We start from the raw sequence: 24,784 nt of genomic DNA, 5'->3' as shown, positions 1-24,784 counted from the left end.
TCTCTCCCTAAGGCTGCACTGGCCATCTGCGTGTGTCCCCTTGTGCATCGCATTTTTGAGTCGTTTGTGTCTGTGGCTGTGCGTGCACACACTCTTTTTTCTACTTCCATCCATGATTTCATTGTTCTTCCTGCTACCTAGGCTCAAACCCTTGGGCTAATATTTGACTCTGCCTTCTCATTCCCCACATCTAGCCAGCCTCTGAGGCCTCTGTGTTTATGTCTCCCGCATGGGTCTTCTGCTTCTATTCCTCATTACCTCTGGAGGCCAGACCTTCAGTCCTATCCCTTGGACCACTGCAATAGACTAACTGGATCCCCATGCTTCTGCTTCTGTACCCCATTCCCAGAATCATCATCTTCAAACCTGCTCTGTCCTATCACTCCCCAGCTCAGACACCTTCGATGGTTTACCTATTACCTACCAGACCCATTTCAGGCTGCTAGGGGTGGAAGTGAAGACCTCCCATAGGCTGGCCCCACCTGCCTTTCTGCCTGTCTGACCTCCACTGCCATCCTCCTCACACCCTGTGCTCCAGTCACACTTGCCCAAGTACACTCTGTTCATTCCTGCGTTAGCCACTTCTGCTCCCTTCTACTGAAATGCCGTCTACCTCCTCGTTTGCTCAGTTCATTACAACAAATATTTATGGAGCACCTGCTATGTGCCCAGCACTGTGAGGGGTCCTAAAGATACAGTTACAGTTCTGTTGTCATGGAGCATCCAATCTAGTAGGGGAACAGGGAAGCAGCATCTCATGGCCCACTTTGAGGTCAGGATGGGGGGCTGAGTGGGCATGGAATTCCCCACTCCAAACAAGTAGCAGCAGAGAGGGAATCTTGAGGGCCAAAATGAAGGATCTATAGCAATGGCAGTGAGCAGAAGGTGAAGAACTCCTTGGAGGGGCTTGGACTGTGTACTCACCTCAGGGCTAGTAGTATTAACACACACATGGGGGATATGAGTTGAGGCCACAGGTCCATCTATGCTTGGAGGTTAGACCTACACTCTCTACCTAAAGCAGGAAGCTGGACAAGGGCATCACCTGTGAATGGGGACCAGAAGAGCTCTGTCCCACATCCTAGAGTCACAGCAGGGATCAGATTCTGCTTCAGGGCATGGGTATAAACAGAGTCACCTACGAAGGAGCACAACCCTTAGGCTGTCTGTGTCTTGCACTATCCAAGTGGTGAGGAAACCCTAAGCTGAGAAATTAGTATAAAAACTAGTTGGAACCTGTGAACCTATGTGTCTTGGGCATTGGGAACCATAAAAGCTATACCACAGACAGGCCTGTGAGGGCCTAAGTGGGACTTCTGTGGAAGAAAACTCCCATGAAATGCAAGCCTGTGGAGTAAAGTTTCCAAACGCATTTGAAAATACACTGCCAGGAGAGCCAATCCATAGACCCCCCGCCCCCCAAAAAATTGAGCAATCCACATCTGAGGAAACAGAGATAACAGAACAATCTGAAAGGATCTTTAAAATAAATATGATTAAAGTGTTTCAAGAGATAATGAAAGGAATATAATCCACAAGACAAGAGATTATACAACCCAATCAGTTAGACATGGGGGAAAAAAACAAATAGAAATCCTAGAGATAAAAATAACACAGTCTTTTTAAAAACTTGGCCTCTGTGCATAGAGATAGCTAAAGAGAAAATTAGCGAATTGGATGATAGATCCAGGGAAATCAACTACAGTGTGGTCTGGAGGAGACAAAGAGATGGAAATGTGGAAAGGAAGCTGGGAGGCATGGAGAATAGAATGACAAGCTCCAACACAAATGTAGGCATTCTGGAAGGACAGACTAGAAAAAACTGAGAGAAGACAACATTCGAGGAGGTAAAGACTGAGAATTGTGCTGACCTGAAGAAAGGTACAAACCCTCAGGTGGATAAAACAAAGCAAATCCAAAGCAGTTTCTAAACACATCCCATCTAGATAAACACAGTAAAACTGCAAAATGTCAAATGTAAAAGAAAAGATATTCTCATGGCCTTGGTTTTTCTCCAAAGCACCCTCTGACCTAAGTATGAATTGCCTGAAATTGCCTATAGCCTTCTGCAGGTTTTGTCCCCTCTAGGTCCCTGAGGGAAAAGTTGAGGGTGGCAGGGGGATGACAGTAGCAACAATGAGGCCTGCAGTGACCCTTCTCTGAATGAGAAGGTTGCCCTTCACCCACTTATCCTGAGCCTTGCTGTTTTTGTGGCCTATGGCCTGACCTATTCACCAGCGACAGGCACCTTGCCCTGTCTCAGTAATAAGCAATTCTCCCCAACTTTAAGATGGAAACTTCCCTACCCCATCCCCCAGTCCTCAAGACTCAATCATCTGGAACCGATCAATTTTTCTTAAACGTCTGGTACCCTGAGAAGTAGCTCCAGTTTCTTGTGTGATCCTCAATAGTTTCCCACAATTTAGGGCTATGTTGATAATAATAGGAATTTGTTGAATGACTAATATGGGCCAGGGGCTACCTCACAATGACTCTGCAAAGTGAGTATTATGCTATATGATAGTTACAGTTATCTATTGCTGCATAACAAATGCTCTAAAATTCAGGGACTTAAAACAATAGACACTTAGTGTCTCATAGTTCCTGTGGGACCAGAATCCAGGAGCAGCTTAGCTGGCCAGTTCTGGCTCAGGGTACCTCAGGAGGCTGCAGTCATTTGAGAACTGACTGGGGCTGGAGGACCCACTTGCAAGCTAACTCCTGTGGCTCTTGACCTGAGGTTGCCATTATTTCCCTGTGGACCCCTGCACAGGGCTGCTCGTGACAGCCAGATGGCTTTCCCCAAGATGGAAGTCACAGTCTTTTATAACCTGGTCTTGGAAGTGACATACCATCATGCCTGCTGTGTTATATTGGTCACACAGACCAGCCCTGGTACAAAGTGGGAGGGCACCACAGAAAAGGACTAGAGGCAAGGATTACTGGGGCCATCTTGGAGGCTGGCTACGTCAGAGACCTCTTTCACAGATGAAAAATCTGAAGCTGAGAGAGGAATAGCCTACCCAAGGCTACTAAAATTTTTACCAAATTCTTAGTCTTACAGGCACTAAGGCACTAAGGCACATGTAATCCTCCCAGTAACCTTAGGAGAGCATAATGTTCTCTATTTTACCAATGAAGAAAGGAAGGCAGGAAAGGTTGGGTAATTTGCCCAAACCCATGCTCTTAACCACTGCACTACACAGCCTTATTTAAAGCCTCCTCCATCCGACCCCAGATTTCCCAGGCTCTTCCCTGAGGCGTCCTACCCCATCTGTGTATCCCTGGGAGTCTGTCTGGGTTAGTTTCCCAGGCCCGGGTGTGTCCCCCGCACCCTCACTGCCAAGTCTGACTGTGTCCCACCCTGCCGGTCCAGGTGCGCTGGACCAAGACTGCGGGCAGCGCATCCGACAAGTTCCAGGAGACGTCAGTGTTCAACGAGACGCTGCGCATCGAGCGCATCGCACGCACACAGGGCGGCCGCTACTACTGCAAGGCTGAGAACGGCGTGGGCGTGCCCGCCATCAAGTCTATTCGTGTGGATGTGCAGTGTGAGTTGGCGCCGTGGGTGCCCCCGCGTGCTCAGCCTGGGAAGAAGGAGGCGGGTGGAAAGGAGGCTGAAGAAGCAATAGCTCCATGGAAGAAGACAGTAGAGACCTTCTTATCTCTCCCGGACTAGAGGGGCATATCTGCTGTTCCTCCTATCATCCTATACGATGCACACATATCCGTCTGTAATCTGTATGAACCTTGCAACGACCCTCTAAAGTGGTCAGGGAGGGGCCTCTGGGTGGCTCAGTCGGCTAAGCCTCCAACTCTTGGTTTGGGCTCAGGTCATGATCTCACTGTTGGTGAGTTCAAGCCTTGTGTGGCTGTCAGCGCAGAGCCCGCTTGGGATTCTCTCTCTCCCTCCCTCTACCCTTCCCTTCCTCTCTTGCCCTCAAAATAAATAAACTTTAAAAAAAAAAGTGGTCAGGGAGGGCAGGAGAGTTTGGATTATACTCTTTTTCACAGATGATATGAGGTACCAAGGGTTTGTGTTTGTGACTTGTTCACCTGCAAAGGTGCTCTTGACTCTGGTCCAGTGCCCTTCCCACAGGACCTCATATCTCTGCTTTTGTCCCAAGGGTACCTCTGAATCTTCCCTACCCCCACCACCTACATAACCAAGCACCCCTCAGTCCTTACTGCTGGTTGAATGAGAAGCCCCTAGTCCCTACCTACCTTCCATGGAGATACCCCATTAACCCCAAGAGGCTATTTTACTGCTTGCTACCTGCCTCTGTGCTCACCCAGGCTGATCCTAGGTACCCAGAAACCGTAGAGCCAACCCAAGGGGCCTCTCTGGCACCATCTTAATTTCTGCAATGATTCTACCCATTAACTATGCCTCACGCCCCCCGGTGAGACCCCCAAGTGGTGACCACTGGAACCTTAGACCCTTCTGTCTCCCATCAGCCACCCAAGGGCCTGCCAAACCCTGGGGCTGAGGATCATTTTTTGAGTTATTGGCGCTGGAAGGGGCTGGCAGGCATGGCTTAGGTGTCATCAATGCCTTACCTCCACCCATGGTCTTTGTTATGACTTCTGTCCAAGGGGGCTGTGCAAGGAAAGAGTGACGGGATGTTGGAATGCCTCTTATGGGATGTTAGACTGTGGGTTGTTGATTCCTGGGGTTCACAACACTGGCTGTACATTAGAATGTCTAGGGGCTCTTGTTTCGGTTTAATGTTTATTTATTTTGAGAGAAGTGTGTGTGTGTGAACAGGGGAGGGTAGAGAGAGAGGGAGAGAGAGAGAATCCCAGGCAGGCCCTGTGCCATCAGTACAGAGCCTGACATGGGGCTTGATCCCAGGAACTGCAAAGATCATGACCTGAGCCCAAATCAAGAGTTGGGCACTTTACTGATTGAGCCACCCAGGCCCCTCCTAGGGGATCTTATAAAGAAAATACTGATGCCTGGGGGCAATCACTTCCAGAGATTCTGATGTAATTGGGGGTGGGGCCGGCATTGGGATTGTTTTCATTTCTTTTTTTTTTTTTTTAAGTTTATTTATTTTTGAGAGAGAGAGAAAGTGAGCACAAGTTGGGGGGAGGGTCAGAGAGAGCAAGGGTTGGGGGTGGGGGGCGAGACACAGAATCTGAATCAGGCTCTAGGCTCTGAGCTGTCAGCACAGAGCCTGACGTGGGGCTCGAACCCACAGACTGTGAGATCATGACCTGAGCCAACATTGGATGCTTAACCAACGGAGCCACACAGGCGCCCTGGGATTTTTTCTTCAACTTTTTTTTTTTTTTTTTTTTTTTTTTTTATTGAGGATTAACTTGCATCCAGTAGAGTTAACTAATATTTTTTTAAATGTTTACTTTTTAGAGCGAGAGACAGAGTGTGAGTGGGGGAGGGGCAGAGAGAGAGGGAGACACAGAATCCAAAGCAGGCTTCAAGCTGTCAGCACAGAGCCCGATGAGGGACTTGAACCCACAAATCTCGAGATCATAACCTGAGCCGAAGTTGGACACTTAACGAACTGAGCCACCCAGGCGCCCCTAGAGTACACTAATCTTAAATGTACAGTTCAATGAATTCTTATGTGTATGCCTATGTAAACACCATCCAGTTCAAGAGCATTTCCAGGACCCCCGACAGTTCCCTCATGCTCCCTCCCAGTTCAGTAATCTCCTTAGAGGCAATCATTCTTGTGACTTCTGACACCATCAGTGAGCTCTGCCAGGCTTTGGCATTAAAAAAGAAAATCTCCATGTGATTCTGTCATGCAAACAGAGGTGAGAACCACCAATCGAGTCCAGTTTACCAGTGAGGAAAGAGGCCCAGAGAGAGAAGGGACTTAGGCAGGCCACACTGCAAATTAACAGGTAACCATGGATTTGGACAGTGCCCTGATTTCCAGTGTGCCCTGCTTCCTCCGTCCCATGATGGGAGGGTGAAGGTAGACACCCCCATGCAGTTCCTGTGAGTGACAGCTAGGAAGCCATGAAGTCCATTCCCCTGCCTCTAACAGGTTGGTCAAGCAAGCAGGGCTGGGATGGCATCTGGCTCTCCGGAGGCATCCCTTGACGGTGGCTTAGCTTTCCTGGGGGGCTGCCAGGAGCCCAAGCCCCCCACTGTGGGGGTCACCCAGCCCTGACCTCGCTGGGGCTGTGTCCTTGCAGACCTGGATGAGCCTGTGCTGACGGTGCACCAGACGGTGAGCGACGTTCGAGGCAACTTCTACCAGGAGAAGACGGTGTTCCTGCGCTGTACTGTCAACTCCAACCCGCCTGCCCGCTTCATCTGGAAGCGGGGCTCCGACACGCTGTCCCACAGCCAGGACAATGGGGTCGACATCTATGAACCCCTCTACACCCAGGTCAGGATGGACGGCAGCTGGCCTGTCTCCTCGCGGCTCTCCCCACACTCTTCCTTGTGCACCCAGCAAGGGAGGGGAACATGGGGACTGAGGCCTCATGATCTGGTGTTCCAGGGGCTGCCCTGACTCTAATGATTCTGTTCTGACCTCAGAAGCGTGCGTTCTGATTGGGCTTCAGAAAACTTGGGCCAGATGAGATCAGGACAGAAAGGTCAGGGAGCAGTGGTGAGGACAGCAGAGTCCCCAAGGCAGCGTGTCTTCCTGGAACATCGCTTGTTAGAAAAGGCACCCCCCGAGGGGCGGATGTGTCATCCCTGCATGCACATGGGGGGGGGGGAGGGGCTCCTGGGCAGGCACAGCAGGAGTTGCGGGGCAGAGAGATGACTGCGCTTCCCATGGGTCCCCTCTAGTCCCAGGAGATGGTGATGAATCTGTCCTGCCAGGGGAGTCTTTCAGAGGTGGCTATCCCTGGTGGCTGTCAAAGCTCCCCATGTGGACGTGGCCTGTGGGCCAACCCCATGTCTGTATAGGTTGTAAGACAGGGCAGGATTCCTTCCTTATGCTCCCTTTCCCAGAGTGGGAAAGCTGAGGCGTGGTCCTGGCCGTGTGTACCAGGACATCGCATCCAGAGACACTCAAGCTACGGAGAGCGCAGTATCCATCCCAGGCTCAGGCTCCCTGGGGATAAACGGTGTGGAGGTTGGAAAGATAGGAATGAAAATAGGAATTTGCTTCGGCCGCTGGTGCTGGGTGAATGTGTGCGGGATCCCCGGAGACCCAAGCAGGCCCCTCAGCCCAGTGGTGTGCTCCTGCCCTAGGGGGAGACCAAGGTCCTGAAGCTGAAGAACCTGCGGCCCCAGGACTACGCCAGCTACACCTGCCAGGTGTCTGTACGCAACGTGTGCGGCATCCCGGACAAGGCCATCACCTTCCGGCTCACCAACACCACGGGTACAGGACTGCCCTGCCCATGCCCTTTGCCCACCTGGCTCACTCCCCTGCCAGGAGAAAGTGCCCCACCCCACACAGGACTCCAGGCACGTCGCCATTAGTGCGTCCCCTCCTCCCCCACGCCTGCTCCCTGACTTCTCCCCTCTCTTCTCCCTCTGGGCCTTCTCCAACCCCATGGTTTCCCTGGACCCCACCCCTCCCCCAGCCCTGCCTCATGGTCCCCTAAGACCCCACCTCCTTGTCCTCTTAGCACCACCAGCCCTGAAGCTGTCTGTGAATGAAACTCTGGTGGTAAACCCTGGGGAGAATGTGACGGTACAGTGCCTGCTGACAGGCGGTGATCCCTTACCCCAGCTGCAGTGGTCCCACGGGCCGGGCCCGCTGCCCCTGGGTGCCCTGGCTCAGAGCGGCACCCTCAGCATCCCTTCAGTGCAGGCCCGGGACTCTGGCTACTACAACTGCACAGCCACCAACAACGTGGGCAATCCTGCCAAGAAGACCGTCAACCTGCTGGTGCGATGTACGTGGGTCCAGAGGGGTGGGAGGGAACTCGGGAGGCAGGCAGCATCCCTGTCCTCCAGGAACTGCCAGTGACCTAGGAAAGGGGCCTGTCTGCTTCCTTTTCGGGGATGAGATATGCCGAGGAGGCGTGTTCCAGGCACTGTGATTTCCCCGCGACTCAGGTGTCTGCCCGCGGGCAGCAGGACCACGATTTGTAGAGCGTTTTATTTATAATCTCCTCTCCCAAATATCATCTCGACAATGGAAGAAGGGAGAAGGGCTGGCGTTGATTACCTACATTTTTTTTTAGATTGGGAAACTGAGGCTGCGAAAAGCTAAATGTGGACATTCCAGTCTGCAAGAGAAATTTCCTCTCTTCCCGTACAATGGTTTCTACCTTTTTATTTTTTTATTTTTTTAATTATTTTTTTAAATGTTTATTTATTATTGAGAGACAGTGAGAGATAGAGCATGAACATAGGAGGGGCAGAGACAGGAGGAAACACAGAATCCAAAGTAAGCTCCAGGCTCCGAGCCGTCAGCACAGAGCCCGACGCGGGGCACGAACCCACAAACCGCGAGACCATTACCTGAGCCGAAGTCGGATGCTCAACCGACTGAGCCACCCAGGCACCCCTGGCTTCTACCTTTTTAATGGAGTTAAAGTGAAAGTAACATACATTTGCACATACCTCATATGCAAATCTTTATTAGCAAAGCATGTCAGTGAGCCTGAAGGTAATTAGTAAATGTAAAAATGATACCAAACTTGGGGGCGCAAATGAAGTACAAACACTTCCCTTATGAAACTTCAGCCTCATTAGCTGCTCCGTATGATCTTGATTTTGCTCATGTGCTTTACAGAGAGAACTTTAAATTCTTCTGACTTAGGAGTGACCTTAGGTTGGTTGTTTGTTGTTTATTTGAAAATTTTAAAGATCTAGGCTTGATTCCAGCTCTTTAGCACTTGAAAATAAAGTACAGCTTCTGTCAACTTCAGTGGAGAATCTTCTGATGAAATGGACTTTCCTTTTGCTCTTCCCTCACCAACCAGTCTCTCTCTGACTCTTCTCACAAAAAGAAGCTAGCTCTCAGTGACTTTTTACTTAACCAGAGCGAGAGACACAGTAGCCAGATTGTTGCTGATGACTATTTCTTCCTCTGATGGTTCTTCTTCTGTCAGATTATTTTTCTCCACCTAATTACACTCGGGGCCTTTAAAGCCTGGGTTCGTGAGATTGCAATTTACATCAAATACTTACGGTTACCTCTTAGGGTGACATACAGCCTGCTTTGCCCCGGGCCAGTCCTGGTTCATGGCCATTGTACCACGGTCCTATTGAATCTGCACCCAAATATTAAGAATGCTGTCTACCTCTTGGCTACGTCAGAACAATATTCAGGTTTTTCTTTTTCTTTTTCTTTTTTTTCACATTTAGACTTTTCAAAAAAGGCTAGACCTTTCATTTTTCTAAACCCTGTGTTTTTATGTAACGTCATGTAAAATTATCGTATTAGGCTTTCATTATAAAAATTACACAAACTTATTGCAAAGACTCGAACGGGACAAAAGGATAAAATGTGCAAATTAAAATTCCCCCTCAGTTCCACTCTTTAGATAGAAGTACTAGTACCTTCTGGCACATCTTTCCAAAATTTGTATTTTGCATATTCAAGGTTTAGAAAAGAACAAAAATAAAGCAGCACAGCCGTTAAGAGCGTAGGCTGAGTCTGAATTCAAGGTTGGCTGCTTCTTCGGGCAAGTTCCTTAAACTGTCTGAGCCTCAGTTCTGTCCTTTGTAAAGTGGGGACAGGAAAGTGCCTCCCTCAAAGACCGTGGGATGGGTTAAATGAGTCAACCCATGCAAAGGGCTTAGAACAGTGCCTCTCACATAGTGGATGTTCAGTCCACAGTGGCTAGAACAATTACTAAACCTACGTTTCTACAGCCAGCTTTTTTGAACTTCTCAAAATGCATCTGAACAAGCAGAGCAATTTCCAAGTGAAGTGATGGTTTCTCTTGGGGGTGGGATGGGGTTGTAGCCCCCAGCCTGCAGGGAGGGCTGGTTCAAGGAGAGAAGCTGGGTCTGGATGGGGCTGGGACATAGAGCCTTGGCTTTGGGCCAGCCCCAGCCACCCTTCCCTCCCCGTCCGCCTGTAGCCATGAAGAATGCTACGTTCCAGATCACCCCAGATGTGATCAAAGAGAGTGAGAACATACAGCTGGGCCAAGACCTGAAGCTGTCATGCCATGTGGATGCGGTGCCCCAGGAGAAGGTGACTTACCAGTGGTTCAAGAATGGCAAGCCGGCACGCATGTCCAAGAGGCTGCTGGTGACCCGAAACGACCCTGAGTTGCCTGCCGTCACCAGCAGCCTAGAGCTCATTGACCTGCACTTCAGTGACTATGGCACCTACCTCTGCGTGGCCTCCTTCCCAGGGGCACCAGTGCCTGACCTGAGCGTCGAGGTCAACATCTCCTCTGAGACAGGTGGGCGGCTGAAGCAGCATGGGGTGTGTGTGTGAGGGAGCTGGAGAGGCCCACAGAGGGGAGGTGGGGACAGTAGCTTGAAAAAAGGAGGCCACAGTGAGGGGAACACCATTTGTTCACGTTGCACACATTTATTAAGCACCTATCATATGCCAGGCATTGTGCTAGGCTCGGGGGGTAGAGTGGTGGGCAGATAAGCTCTGCTTACATTGAACTAAGTGGGAAGGCAAACGTTGTTCAGATAGTCTCACAGATAAATATATGACTGCAAACAGTGATACGTGAGAGTCAGGAAAGAGTTTCCTCAGAATGTTTGATCTGAGATCTGAGGGAGGGGCAGGTTTTACTAGGCAAAGGAGGACAAGGGAGGGTGGAAGAGAAAGGCAGGCCAAAGAATCCGCATGTGCAAAGGCACTGGGGCAGGTAAGCGCATGGGCCATTTGGAGCACCCAAGGAGAGTGCGACTGGGAGAATGGAGTGAGATGTGAGAGAGTGGAGGGGCCAGCAGGGGCAAGATCATGCAGGGATTTGGGTCCTTATTCCGATAATAATAAATAAGAATAATGAAATAATGACTAACATTTATTGAGTGTTTACTATGTGTTCTGATGATTTCATATTGATGTCATTTACCTTCATGGTTTACCTTATGGGATAGTTTATCATCAGTTTTGAGAGATGAAGAAACGGGCTCAGAGAGTTTAAGAGACTTACCTAAGGTAACAAACAATAGGTGGTGTAGCTGGGATTCAAACTCGAGCAGTCTGACTCTAGAGCCACACCTCAAGGGTTTTCATTTTATGCATGACGGATGTTTGGAAGGGATAATTTCGGAGAGAGTTCCTAGAATCTCATCTCCAGCCCCTAGCCCCTTGCACTGAGGAGCTGGCTGACTTTGGCTAAGCCTCTTTAATTCTCTGGGCCTCCGTTTCACCTCTGTGAGAGACATTGAACCAGAGGTGCCTCGGAGGTGCCTTCGAATCCTGACTTTTGCACAGGGAGACGACTTCGTGTCCGGGGAGAGTATCCCTTACAAGGGGATCCCATAGCTGGGATACAGGACGAGAGAGGGAAGATGAGGTGGGAAAGGCAGAGACGGGAACAGGACCCTTGGGTCTGCAGACGCGAGGAGGTTGAGTTTTAACCTGAGGGCACTGCAGCCTCAAAGCGGGGAGGCAACAGCCCTTTAGCGTGTGAGGGCACAGAAGGTTGGGGAGCTGGGATGTTTTAGAAACAGGGAAATCAACGGGGCGCAGGGCCATTTCCTCCATTTGGCTCATCAGCCTGATGCCTACGGCACGGAAGCTTTTTAAGGGCTTGTGGCAATGATTCAGACCCGGAAAAAGAAATTAATTGGCTCCAAAATACAAAGAGAAAACTGTAAAATTAAAGCCAACACATGTATAAATGTTTACAGAGTATAAATTATGCTAACTAGATAACTGGACCTCAGCTTGCCTTGTAGAGTTATTTATAATTCATATTTGATGTCGGACATTTTAATTTGGTCCATGTCATGTGGGATGGGACCCATGGAAGTCTTTAAAAGACTCTCCAGTTGGGTGATGTGCTGGGTTGGATTAGGTTTGGCGGTGAATAACAGAAAATCCCGAAATGCTACTAGTGGCTTAAACGAGGTAGATGTGTACTGTTTTTTCTGGTAAAAGTGAGCAGTCTGGGCTGGAATAATGGCTCTGCTCCACCAGATCCTCAGGGCCCCAGGCTCCATCTTGTCTTGTTACCCTTAGCGTGTACCGCCTTGTCCACAATGGCAGTCCCAGCTGCAGCCATCAATCTGCATTCCAGCCTGCAAGGAGAAGGAAGGGAAGAGGGACACAGCCTCTCCCTGTGAAGAACCTTATTTTCTGTCACATCCCATTGGCCAGAATTTGGTCACATGGCCACAGCTAGCAGGCTAGGGGACATCGTGGTTATTCTGGCTGTGTGCCCTGCTAAACTCCAGACATTCTATTACTTTGGGAGGAGGGGTAAGGATGTTGGAGGACCGACTAGCGATCTGTAATAGCACTCCAGAAGACAAGATGGAAGCTTTAATTAGAGCAGGGCCAGTGGGCAGGAGAGAGGGGGTTGAGGGAAGGCATCCTTTGGTAGAACTGTTTAAAAGTGGAACCCCCTTTTGTTGGGGTAAAGGGAAAGAAGGAATAGGCCAGGATGACTTCAGCCCTTTTTCTGAGTTGGGAGACCCTCGGGGGTGCAGGAGGTGGGGAGAATGGGGGGAGGCGAGTTGTGCTTTGGAGATGCTGAGGGATCTTTGGGACATCTGGGATGCGCGAGGGAGGCTCCTGGGGGGAGGGGAGCAGAAGCCTCACGGCAGAGGCTAGCGGGGAGCTCTAACCTTGCTCCTACCCGCTTCCCCACCGCAGTGCCGCCCACCATCAGCGTGCCCAAGGGCAGGGCCGTGGTGACAGTGCGGGAGGGCTCGCCCGCTGAGCTGCAGTGTGAGGTTCGAGGCAAGCCGCGGCCGCCGGTGCTCTGGTCCCGCGTGGACAAGGAGGCAGCGCTGCTGCCCTCGGGGCTGCCCCTGGAGGAGACTCCGGACGGGAAGCTGCGGCTGGAGCACGTGAGCCGCGACATGAGTGGGACCTACCGCTGCCAGACGGCACGGTATAATGGCTTCAACGTGCGCCCCCGCGAGGCCCAGGTGCAGCTGAACGTGCAGTGTGAGTCCCATCGCCCCACCTGGACCACATCAGAGCTGTCCCTCCCGGTTCGCAGCCTGGCCTGCCCCCCTCTTCACCCCTTCGTACACTCCAGTCCAACCAGCCCCCTCCAAGTACTGCGGATACCCCTAGAACCTTGCCACCCGCGTGTTCTAAGGTGGGAAGTCTGACCCTTGTCACACTTCCAATACCAATTGCCCCCCACCCCCATCTGCATTCCCAGGGACCCAGTGAGCAAAGAAATAACTGATTTTGACAGGTAGACACGGGAGTTTGAAAGACTCTCAAGGGAGCACGTTGTGTCTGAGACTATAACGATGAGAGTTAACTCACCTTGTGCCAAGCCCTACTCTAAGAGCATTTTAATGCATGAACTTATTTAACCCTCCACAGCCCTATAAATAGACTCTATCGTTCCCTTATTTTTACAAATAGAGGAAACCGAGTCCCAGGATAAGTAACTTGCCTAACGCCTCACTAGCTAGTTTGAGGCAGGGCTGAGATTTGAACCTAAGGCAACTAGCTCCGGGGATCATGCTCTAAACCCCGACGTTATGCTGCTTTTTCACTACACGGTGGGGTGAGGGGACCCTTTGAGGCAAGACTAAAGGCCCAGTCTGGGAAGCACGGCTGGAGGAAATGGCCGGGAGGGGGGTGGGTATCTGCAGGTCAGGGAGTTCTGAGCGTGGCCATTGTGTTATGTTGCGAGCGTGTATCCGCTCTGAGATCCTTCCAGGCTGCGGGGTGCGGGAGCAGGGTCGAGTGCGTCGCCTTCAATGGGGCCGCTCCTCAAACCCCACTCGGCCCCGCTGACCGCCGCCCCCGCCGCCCCCACCCCCAGTCCCGCCGGAGGTGGAGCCCAGCTCCCAGGATGTGCGCCAGGCGCTGGGCCGGCCCGTGCTGCTGCGCTGCTCGCTGCTCCGAGGCAGCCCCCAGCGTATCGCCTCGGCTGTGTGGCGCTTCAAAGGGCAGCTGCTGCCTCCGCCGCCGGCTGTCCCCGTCGCCGCCGAGGCTCCCGACCACTCCGAACTGCGCCTCGACGCCGTCACCCGCGACAGCAGCGGCAGCTACGAGTGCAGCATCTCCAATGACGTGGGCTCGGCCACCTGCCTCTTTCAGGTCTCGGGTGAGCGTCCCGTGGGTCCCGCCCCACCCAACCGCGCCCACCTGGGACCAGGCTCCGCCCCAACTCTAGCCCCCGCCCACTCCCGGACTGGGCCGCGCCCCTTTCCAGTTGCCCGTACTGGGTTCAGGCCCCTGCCTTCCCAAGACCCGCCCATGCCAGGTTTAGGCCCCGCCCATGCCGCCTGGACCTAACCGTGACGTCGTTTACAGCCAGGACCCCTCCAGACAGGCTAGATCCCTTCGCCCACGCCCACTCCAGGTGTAGATCGTCTCAAGGTCTGCTTGTACGTGTCCTAAGCCCCCCTCCCCCCGCCCCCGTTTTAGCTCAGCCCCGTTCCTTGGCCTCGGACAGCCCTGCCTCTCTCAAACCCCTCCTTCCCCGGGTTTAGGCTTCTCCCCTCCAGCCCCTGGAGCACCAAGTTTGGGCCCTTCCCTCTAAAGACCCGCCCACACCACGCCTAGGCCCTAGTTGCCTGACGCATAGGCTCCACCCCTTCTAGCCTCGTCCAATCCCAGCTCCATTTCTTGCTTTTTTTTTTTTTTTTTTGGTAGCAGGTAAACTCCAGCCCCACCCACACCAGGTTTAAACCCGCCCACTCAAGTCCTGGGCACCGCCCCATCCCAGCCATCACGTTTCAAGCCCCTCCTCTTTAATCCGTGGCCCCAGAAGCTGCGGATGGGGGACTCCCTCTTTTCGTGACCCCAGGCCCAATATGAGGGGCCAGAGCTGTAGCTTAGAGGAGAGAAGACGACCCTCAGCAGCCTCTCTGGAACGTCGCGGGTGGCTCTAGTCCTGCCAGCACACATTTCCTGAGCTGTCACCCCACAGATTCAGGCCCCTCGGTACCCAGGAATCCCTCTCAGCCCATCTCATCATCAAGTCACTCCCGGGTGGGCTGTTTGGGGCCGCAGGCGGGCCTGGGTGAGTCAAAGGGCTGAGGTGAGGGCCGAGGGGAATGCATAGTGGCCGAAGGAGTTGCTGATCCCCCCCTCTCTTCATGAGGGAGAGTTGGTTCCCCACCGCTAGACCTGGTGGCAGCACCCCAGGAGGAGAGCCACAGTTGTGCCTGTGCCCTTCTGCACCCCAAGCTCTCCCAACAGCCCCTACTGACTGGGTGCCCCTTTAGTCCTCATTTGGATTTCCTCACTCAACAGCAGGGGGCCAGGACGGGTCACTTCCCAGCCCTTCCCCACCCCACCCAGCCCTGCCAGCCAGAGGCCCCTGTGACATTTCCCACCTCCTTCCCCTCTCCCCTGTTCTCCCATACTTTCCTTGTCTCCCCACCTTTTTGTCTCTCTCTGTCCTTCTCCTTTCTCTTCTCTTCCTTGTACCTCAATATCCTTACCCTTCTTTGTGTCTTTTTCCCCATCCTCTTTCCCTGTGTCCTCTCTAATATCCCTCCCCCGTGTCTTCCCAAATTTCTCTTTTCTCTGGCTTTTCCTTGGCCTTTCCTCTCTGTTCTCACCAATACTACCTCTTGGAATTCCCAATCTCCCTTTTCTCCATTTCCCACCTTCCCTGTGACTGCACCTCATTCTCCCAATCTCCTCCTCTCCCACCGTCTCCTCTTGCCACTATATCCCCTTTCTCTTTGTCTCCCCATGCCCTCTCTCTGTTCCTCACCATCTTCTTCTGTCTCCCTTTCCGGCGCTCCCTCTCTCTGTATCTCTCCCCATCCCCCACCCTCCCCGGCCCCACGCCCCCATCCCCATCCTCTCAGCCAAAGCCTACAGCCCGGAGTTTTACTTCGACACCCCCAACCCCACCCGCAGCCACAAGCTGTCCAAGAACTACTCCTATGTGCTGCAGTGGACCCAGAGGGAGCCTGACGCTGTCGACCCCCTGCTCAACTACAGACTCAGTGTCCGCCAGGTGGGCCAAGGGGGACAGGGGCCCGGGTGCAAGCTGACCCTGGGAATGTCCATCAAGCCATGGGAAGGGGTTGGAGGCAGGGCCTGGCCCCCTTATAGACAACTCTTCAGACCTAGAAAGTGTTCTGGACACAGCAGCAGAAACTGGGGGGCTCTAGGGACCTGCCCCCTCTGGACTCCTGCTCTGGGCACAGGCTTGAGAATTGGGCTGGGTCTGCTGGATTCAGACGGGAAAAAGAGCAGAGCCACCAGCCGTGTTCCCAAAATGTAGAATCTGCTCTCGGGTCAGGAGCTTTTCCTTGGCCTTTCCTTACGCCAGGAGCTTAAGGTGGGGTGTGGGGTCAGTCTCGTCTACAGGATCTCTAGAATGCGAGGCCAGAGCTTTGCGGATGTTTTGTATAGTCTCCTTCGGTGTAGTTCTGCCCAAGGGGCATTAGGTGTGGAGGGTAAAAGTATGGCTCTGGGGCAGACTGCCTAGGCTAGAATCCAGCTCTGTATGAGCTAGGGCAAACTGCATCTGTTTGGCCTCAGTCTCTTCATCTGTAAAATAGGAGTAATTATAATGTTCCACCTCATAAAAGTGTTATTTTGAGGAGTAAATGAGTTAATAATGGCAAGTTACTCTGCATAGCGCCCAGCACACTTTTGTTGTTCAGTACGTGTTGCTATCGCTTACTAAGACAGCCCTAGGAGGCAGGCATAGGAGTGATTGTCCTATCTCACAGATGGGGAAACTGAGGGTCTGGGTTCTTAGTCCTTTATGCTTTCTGCTCCCTGACACTGCCCCCACCCCACCCTCCAAGTCTCACCAGGGCCTGGGCTGGTGCTCTGGTGGAGGGTGTGGCCCGCTGGGCATCTGGGAACTCCCTGTATCTACAGTTGAATCAGCACAACGCCATGGTGAAGGCCATCCCAGTGCGGCGCGTGGAGAAGGGGCAGCTGCTGGAGTACATTCTGACCGACCTCCGTGTGCCCCACAGCTACGAGGTCCGCCTCACACCCTACACCACCTTCGGGGCTGGTGACATGGCCTCCCGCATCATTCACTACACAGAGCGTAGGTGGTGGTGGCGGTGGTGGTAAGGGGGGGGGGGGGGCATCCCATACCCTGGGGACCCCTTCCAACCTCACCACATGGGTCCAGAGCTTGGGTCCCCCCACTGTGTTGTGTTCTACGCTGTCACCCCTCTGGACCCCAGTCCTGGTTTCGGGAACCCTGTCCCCTGGTCCCAAGCCTGGGCACCCTCTGTGCAGTCCCACACCTCAGTTCTGACTTGGTTTTCCTACTTTCTTTCTCAGCCATCAACTCTCCCAACCTGTCAGGTGAGACAACTCCCTCCCACTTCTTCTTCCCTTTGGGGACACAAAGACTCCCGTGGTGGAAGGAAAAGACCCTGAGAGATACTCAGAAAATGGGTGGAGGCCAGCAGCTGGAAGGAGAAGCCAAGGGGAACAGGGCTGGGCTTGGAGACATGTATATCCAGGATTTATTCTGGGGCTTTACAGGTGGTGTGGGGGGGGGGGGGGGCGGGTCAGGGGCGGGAGACGTCTCGAACTCAGGGCCTTTCCTCTTCAGCCAGTACCATTCACAGTCCTTAAAAGAAAAATAGAGACCAGGCTAATCCACATCCCCTGTTCTCTCTGGCAGGGGTACTTAATCTGAGACCCAGGAAGCTGCTCCCCACAAAGGATCTGTATATAGATAGAATTCAGGGGGGTCCGTGATCCTGGAACACGGAAGGGCATACAATTACTTCTTCATTTTCCCTAACTTCCAGCAGAAGTTTAACATCTCCTTCAGTGATGAACGTAGGCGACAAACCGCAGTAGTAACATCACTACCTGTGACTTTGTCATCAGTACAAACCTGGTGCTTTCACATCACCTTAAAGTTGTTACAGCTATTTCTAAATATCATTAACATTCATTAGAACTTCAAAATCACAGCAGTTATTAGACCCAACACTAGGTCTTGTTATTTAATTAGATAATAAAGAAGCCCACTTATTATTATTACAACATGGATTTGTTTTTTAAATATTTTGACAGCTGTATCTCAACATAATTGATTTCCTTTGTAACCCTATGTATTTCATTTTATGCATCTAAAATTATTATTCTGAGATGGAGTCCTTAGCCTTTACTAGATGACAGAGGGTCTGTGGTGTACAAAGTTTAAGAAGTTCTGTTCTGGGAACAAATTTGTCAGGGGCCCAGTTGCCTGATTTCTCAAGCCCTGAGATCCTGGGTCCACCGTTTGGATGCACGGGACCTGCCTTGGGGTGGCCAGGGAGGGCAAGGCTGGACCAGGGGACCCAAGGAGCCTGACCCTCTTTGTCTCATCCCCACCCTCACCCCAAAGCAGACAACACCTGCCACTTTGAAGATGAGAAGATCTGTGGCTACACCCAGGACCTGACAGACAACTTTGACTGGACACGGCAGAACGCCCTCACCCAGAATCCCAAGCGCTCCCCCAACACCGGTCCCCCCACTGATATCAGCGGTACCCCTGAGGGTGAGGACATGGCCTGCTGCAAGGAATGAAGGACAGCTTCAGGGAGGGGTCTAGTGCCAGGGAGGCCAGTCTGAGGGGGGGGGGGGGGAACACAGCCCTTCCCTCAGGGAGACCCAGTCTGAGGGGAGACAGCGCCCTGCCTCAAGGAACCCTAATTTGAGGGGGAGACACAACTCTGTCTTCACGGGGATTCGGAAGAAGAGAGAGTACAGTAGAGCTCAGAACTGGCCCAGACTCCGGTGCTGTGCTGTGAGGCAGGGAGGACAAGGTGCCATGGGGGTCAGATGAAGTCAAGGCAGTGAAGGAATCAGAGGGGAAGAGGCCTGTGTGGGGTGAGGCAGAGCCTGCTGGTGCATCTGCCCCTTCCCAACAGGCTACTACATGTTCATTGAGACATCAAGGCCTCGGGAACTGGGGGACCGAGCCCGTTTGGTGAGTCCCTTGTACAATGCCAGCGCTAAGTTCTACTGCGTCTCCTTTTTCTACCACATGTACGGGAAGCACATTGGTGAGTCGGAGCACCAGGTGGTCTGCCCAAACGTTGCTGGGCCTGGGAGGAGAGAGGGAGTCCACAGGAGGCTGGGTATTGACCCATGTGAGGCCTGGGCTTCTTCCCAGCTTAGCTGAATCACATATCCTTGGAGGGGGTGTGGGCAGAATCTGGGCAAGGGACGAAGGCAGAGCCAGCTTGTCTGAGGTTTTGAGATGATGAAGGCTTCCTGAGTCTGCAAAGAAAATGGCTCCAGTCGGACAACATGCAAGTCTTGGAGGAGACGGAGAAAACAGGTAAGAGGTTGCATGTATTGGGTGCCTGTCAGGTGCCAGGTGACCTCCTGGGAGCTCTGTCTCCGTGGTCTCATTATCTCTCACAACCAACAGGTGAGGGCGGTGTTACCATATAAATCAGAGAGGTTAAGCATTTTCCCCGAGATCACACAGCAACCCGAGTTGTCTTCCTCCCCCAAGCCCTAAACACAGAATTGGGAGGGTGCTGTTTTGTGAGCAATGAGGGGAAGTCCTGCTTCTTAAGTGTGGGTGTACATTTGCCCTTGGAAGGAGATGGTGGGAGAGTCACATTAATCAACGAACTCATCATTCAGCCATCACTTCCAGAGCTCCTGCTCTGGGGCCAGGCATCAGGTGCTGCTAGGAACAGGACCGACCAGTTCCCATCCTCGGGGCACCCGAAGTCAAGTGGGAGAGACAGGCATTGAACAGCTAATTGCAGCAGATAAGATTGAGCAGCCACTGTGACACATGTCCACAGCGAGACAGGGGCCAAGACAGCTGGTAACAGGGACTGACTGTGGGGGCTGAGTTATGGAAAACTCTGCTGAGGAAGTGACAGTCTTTAAAATGTTTATTATTTGTTTGTTCACTTATTTATGGGACAGGCCACGTATTTTGCATGGGTCAAAGGTACAAAAGGTACATAATGAGAGCCCCCTGCTCGTCTCAGTCCTCCTGCTGCCTAGAACCCTTCCCCACAGGCAACCACTGCACTTAGACTTGGGGGCAAGTTTCCAGAAACACTTTATGCCTACAGAAGCCAGTACATGTGTGTTTGATTTTGCCCCCTTTTATACACACTGTTCTGTGTCTTGCTTCTCCTTCTGAACTGTACATCTTGGGAATCATGCCTTATCAGACCACAGAAAGTTTCACAGTAGAGGAAGTGACTTTAAGCAAGAGTAGACCTAATGGCTCTTTATGGACAAGTCTCCCCAGCTAAAGTAGTGGGTCATGCTGAACTGATTAGCCAGGATGGGGTAGGATGGAAGGTTCTGCGTCCACTGGGGCCTCCAGACCATCCACCCAGACCCTGGCACTCGTGGCTGGGTCTGGAATTTGTGGGAAGATTCCTGTGGGGTAGGTGGGTTGGGTGACCAGCCCCGCGCTGCCCAGGCCTGTCGTTTCCATTTGGCTCCTCATTTGGCCTTCCTGAGGAAGACTCTGTAAGCATCAGATCTGGACAGGAGGACTTTCCGGTAGGGATGCCATGGAGGGGCCCCCTGTCCCATGTCATGTTACTGCCCTGCTCTGCCCTCTTCATCACCATATTTTCTAGGCCTCCTTCTCTGACCTCATTTTCTGCCACTCTCCCCCTTGGCTCCTACTCAGCTTGAGCACACTGGGCTCCTTGCTTTCCTTTAAATACTCAGGGCAGGTTCTTGCCTCAGAGGACTTTGCTCATGATGTTCCCTGGACTGGAACATTCTTCTCCTCCCCTCATTCAAGGTCTCCTCCTCAGAGAGGTCCCTGAAAGCCCCAACTGAAATACCTCTTTATTCCTTTCCCTGCATTATTATCTTTATCATGCCCATCACCAATAGAATGTAAGCTCCAGGAAGGCAGGGGTCTTTGTCTTATTCACTGATGTATCTCTAGTGTCTAGAACAGCCCTTGGCACATAGTGGTGCTTCATTAGTTGAATGAGTGAATGAGAGGGAGGTCTGAGATTCATGAACCCAAAGTAACTTCTAACCGTGAGGCTCTATGAAAGTCCTTTTTCAGTTGTGAGGATAGTCATGAAAGGTTCTTCAGTCAGCATTTAATTATTGAGAACCAATACCAGTTTGATGCAGACTTTCCCTCAAAGAGTCAAATGAGGAGATGTTAATCCCAATAACTATGACACCACAGAGCAGAGAGGGGTCTGGGCCTGGAGGGCTGCAGTTGAAGGACCCAGGGTTCACAGGACGCATAGAGGGCTCCCAACTCAAGCCTAGGAAGACTTCTTGGAAGAGAGGACATTGCAAGAAGGATTTGGCCAGGGGAATGTGGTAGGGGAGGGAGTCTCAGGCAGCTGGAAAAGCCTGAGCCAAAGCCCAGAGGCTGGAAAGCTGGGGTATGTCTAGGCTCCAGCATGTAGTCCGCTTTGGCTTTGCAGGAGGCAAGGAGGATAGGGAAGAATGAAGTGAGCAGGCCCACCATTAAGGGAGGCTGAAGGTCTTGGGCCCTGGCTGATCCCTGTGAAAGGCGGTCCGGAAGCCCCCTGAGCAGGGGAGATGCTGGAGATGATGGGGTGCTCAGGGGAGAGGACAGAAACCCAATTTTTGTTTAAGTAGTAAAAAGGAGGGGTTCCCCCATTAGTGTCCTGGGGGCAGGGTGGTGGAGGAAGAAGAAAAGGTGGAGATTGAGGGGGATAGGAACAGGGGGAAGAGCTCCAGGACAGGGAAGAGAGAAAGGCCCCTTTGGAGCTGGTGAGGAGCCTGAAAAGTATTGGGGCTTGCCTCCTGGCCCCCTGGGAGCTTGCTGCAGCCCTGTCGTGGCCCCATCTGCCGGTGAGGGTCCCCACCCAGGCCTAGCTCTGCTGCTTGGGAGGGGGTGTTTCTTGCTGTCCAGTTCCCTCCTCTCCCTTCCTCTGCTACCCCACCTGGCAGCTCTGGGCACCAGCTGTCCCCAGACCTTGTGTCTCGCTGGCTCTCCTCAGTCTAAGCCAACTCCTTTCATCTCAGGCAGGTAACATTTGGTGGCTCTCTCCCACCAGGGGTCTGTCTGTCTGGTGTCACAGATGGTGTGCCTTTGTCTGTGGGCAGCACCATGGAAATGCCAGCCACCGGGCACTGTCTAAGATTGATTCCCCTTCCCTCTGAGCCAGGTCTTTCACATCACTGGGGGCTTGAGGTGGGCCGGAAGAGCCAGGAAGGGGCATGACATCGCCTGGGTGCTCTTAGCCAAGCCATGATTCCCTCCTTCTTTTCCGGGGCCGCCAGCACTTCCAGAATTCCAGGCCTCTGTGGCTGTGGGTAATGGGCCTCAGCACCCTCCGTCTAATGCCCTCAAAATTTTACTTTCACTGTGCTTACCATGGCTGTGTAGCACAAATACTAGCATCTCTCTTTAAAGCAACTCACTCCTCTTGTCTTAGCTTTGTCCTAAGCATCAGTATTAGAGAAACTGTGAGTTGGAAGGACTGGCTTTATTCATTTCTTAAAACATACATATAAGTATTGAAAACTTAAACATTTTAAAGTCCATCCCCATGCCTCCAGAAATCATCCCATGTATCATGCCCTGCCAGGGGTATGCACTGTGTGCTTTGGGAATCCTGCTTTGTGCTCAGTCATAGGCCCTGCCGCCCTGGGATAACTCCACTGTTGAGAGGAGGAAGGTGTGTGTGTGTGTGTGTGTGTGTGTGTGTGTGTGTGTGTGTGTATGTATGCCGGGGTGGGGGGAGGATTAGTTGACTAGAAAGGAAGGGGAGAGGGGCACCTGGGTAGCTCAGTTGGTTAAGTCCAACTGACTTTTGGCTCAGGTCATGGTCTCACAGTTCATGGGTTCAAGCCCCACGTTGGGCTCTGTGCTGACAGCTCGGAGCCTGGAGCCTGCTTCGGATTCTGTGTCTCCCTCTCTCTCTGCCCCTCCCCTGCCCACGCTCTGTCTCTCTCTCTCTAAAAAATAAATATACATTAAAAAAAAAAAAAAAGAAAGGAAGGGAAGAAATGAATAAAAATTTGCAAGTTGTCCCAATGAATTGAAGCCGTGCTGCTGTCTTCTCTTTCCTGTGTGGAGGTCCCTCCCCCGGGAAAGTGGGACAGTGAACCAGTCTGGGATGGTGCTGTGGGCAGTGGCAGAGAGGAGGGTTTGGGGAATGTGGAAGGGTAGGGGTGTCCTTGTCCAGACCTCACTGCCCCCCCCTCTTCATACCCACCACAGGCTCCCTCAACCTCCTGGTGCGGTCCCGGAACAAAGGGGCCCTGGACACGCACGCCTGGTCCCTCAGTGGCAATAAGGGCAACATGTGGCAGCAAGCCCATGTGCCCATCAACCCCAGTGGGCCCTTCCAGGTGAGTCACCGGGTGTGGGGGCCCCCGAGGTTCTCCCAGCCGTTGGGCCATTGCTCTGACCAGGGAGCACTTAGGAGGACTTCATGCTCTTTCTGGGGAGCTGGGGAGAAACTCAGGCAGGGTAGGGGGGGCTTTCAAGTGGACTGAAGGGAAGGGATTGGGGGCTCTGCCTGGCAGAACACCCCTAATCCCTGCTCTCTGGCCCCGCCCCAGATTATTTTTGAGGGTGTTCGAGGCTCTGGCTACCTGGGGGATATTGCCATAGATGACGTCACGCTGAAGAAGGGAGAATGTCCCCGGAAGCAGATGGATCCCAACAAAGGTGCCAGATGGGAAGGGGTAGGGGGAGCCGAATCTATGGGGAGCTGTGTAGGTAGGCACCTGTCCGTATCAGGAGAAGGTGCTGGTGTCTGAATGGTGGTTCAGAGTGACTAGGTGGTGGGATGCGTGCGTCAGTGACTATGTGAGCAGGTGTTGGTGTGTTTGGTACCCACCTTGGGCTCCACGTTGGCTCAGGTTATGGGGCATATGTAGGGCAAAGAGAAGACTAAACTCTGCCCTCCTGTGAACTTACTGAGTTATTTACAGTACCCGAGTGCCTCCTGTGTCTGCGTCCAGGTATGTGTGGGTGCAGATGTGAACGTGTGCCCCACCCCCCAGGGCCAGGTGTCTGCAGTTGTAACAGCTGGAATTTGCTGAGTGATGACCAGGTACCAGGCAAAGTACAAAGCCCTACATGTATCTGATCTCATTTAACCCTGATGACAGCCCTCTGGGGTAGCACTTACTATTAGACTCATTTTACAGATGGGGAAACTGAGGCCCACTGAGGCCAGTGAATTGCTCCGTGTCTTAGTGAGCTGCAGAGCCAGGATGTTGACCCTCTCAGGCTCAAAGTTAACCCCCACCCCACCCCACGCCACCAGACGTCTGTGCTTACAAGTATGTCTGCACAGTGAGGGCAGTGTCTCACTCTAGGTCCCCCAGAGAGAGGGGGAAGCCTGCTAGTCCCTGACATGCTGAGCTGATCAGAGCCCTGGCCTGTCTCCCTTTTCTCTCCTGTCACAGTGGTGGTGATGCCAGGCAGTGGAGCCCCCCGCCAGCCCCACCCACAGCTCTGGGGGCCCATGGTCATCTTCCTCTTGGCGTTGCAGAGATGATGAGAGCTGCGTGGCCCCCCCACCCGGCCCCCGGCACACCAAAGTGTCCGCATCGTACCAAAGACTGACCCCCGCCAGCCGGGGTGCCCAGGGGCAAGGCCGGCCCGCCAGGGAGGGGGCCTGCATTGGCTGCGAGGATGAGCAGAGAACAAGGACAGAGGCCCGGCGCTGAGGCCCTGGAGACAGTCGTTTGACACACGCACACACTCACACACTCACACTCACACACACAGAGATATATTAAAGCACAAGTTTCTATCCGACCTGCCAGCACCTTCTTTTCTGCGGAGACAAGGGACTCGCCCGAATGGCGTCCACCACCCCAGA

General features: G+C 52.7%; 1 protein-coding gene across 4 annotated transcripts in view; it reads left to right on the top strand.

Annotated features, from left to right (window-relative positions):
* MDGA1 (MAM domain containing glycosylphosphatidylinositol anchor 1) overlaps positions 1–24,508 on the top strand; it is a 56,033-nt gene extending 31,525 nt beyond the window's left edge. For 2 of the 4 annotated variants that reach the window (XM_047860658.1, XM_047860660.1), the window contains exons 3-17: positions 3,377–3,551; positions 6,172–6,368; positions 7,187–7,319; positions 7,570–7,839; positions 9,982–10,311; positions 12,696–12,992; positions 13,834–14,118; positions 15,839–15,990; positions 16,869–17,046; positions 17,289–17,312; positions 18,352–18,507; positions 18,881–19,015; positions 23,167–23,297; positions 23,511–23,619; positions 24,366–24,508. In XM_047860658.1, coding sequence (XP_047716614.1) covers positions 3,377–3,551; positions 6,172–6,368; positions 7,187–7,319; positions 7,570–7,839; positions 9,982–10,311; positions 12,696–12,992; positions 13,834–14,118; positions 15,839–15,990; positions 16,869–17,046; positions 17,289–17,312; positions 18,352–18,507; positions 18,881–19,015; positions 23,167–23,297; positions 23,511–23,619; positions 24,366–24,457 — 2,664 coding nt within the window. In that variant the 3' untranslated portion in view covers positions 24,458–24,508. Of the gene's footprint in view, positions 1–3,376; positions 3,552–6,171; positions 6,369–7,186; positions 7,320–7,569; positions 7,840–9,981; positions 10,312–12,695; positions 12,993–13,833; positions 14,119–15,838; positions 15,991–16,868; positions 17,047–17,288; positions 17,313–18,351; positions 18,508–18,880; positions 19,016–19,151; positions 19,294–23,166; positions 23,298–23,510; positions 23,620–24,365 lie in introns of those variants that run through there. The other 2 variants (XM_047860659.1, XR_007152489.1) reach the window with 2 other exon arrangements.
* The last annotated feature ends 276 nt before the right edge of the window (positions 24,509–24,784 follow it).

Source organism: Prionailurus viverrinus, chromosome B2 (assembly GCF_022837055.1).
Source record: "Prionailurus viverrinus isolate Anna chromosome B2, UM_Priviv_1.0, whole genome shotgun sequence".
In the NCBI taxonomy this organism is placed as follows: domain Eukaryota; kingdom Metazoa; phylum Chordata; class Mammalia; order Carnivora; family Felidae; genus Prionailurus; species Prionailurus viverrinus.
This window is presented reverse-complemented; position numbering and strand designations above follow the sequence as displayed.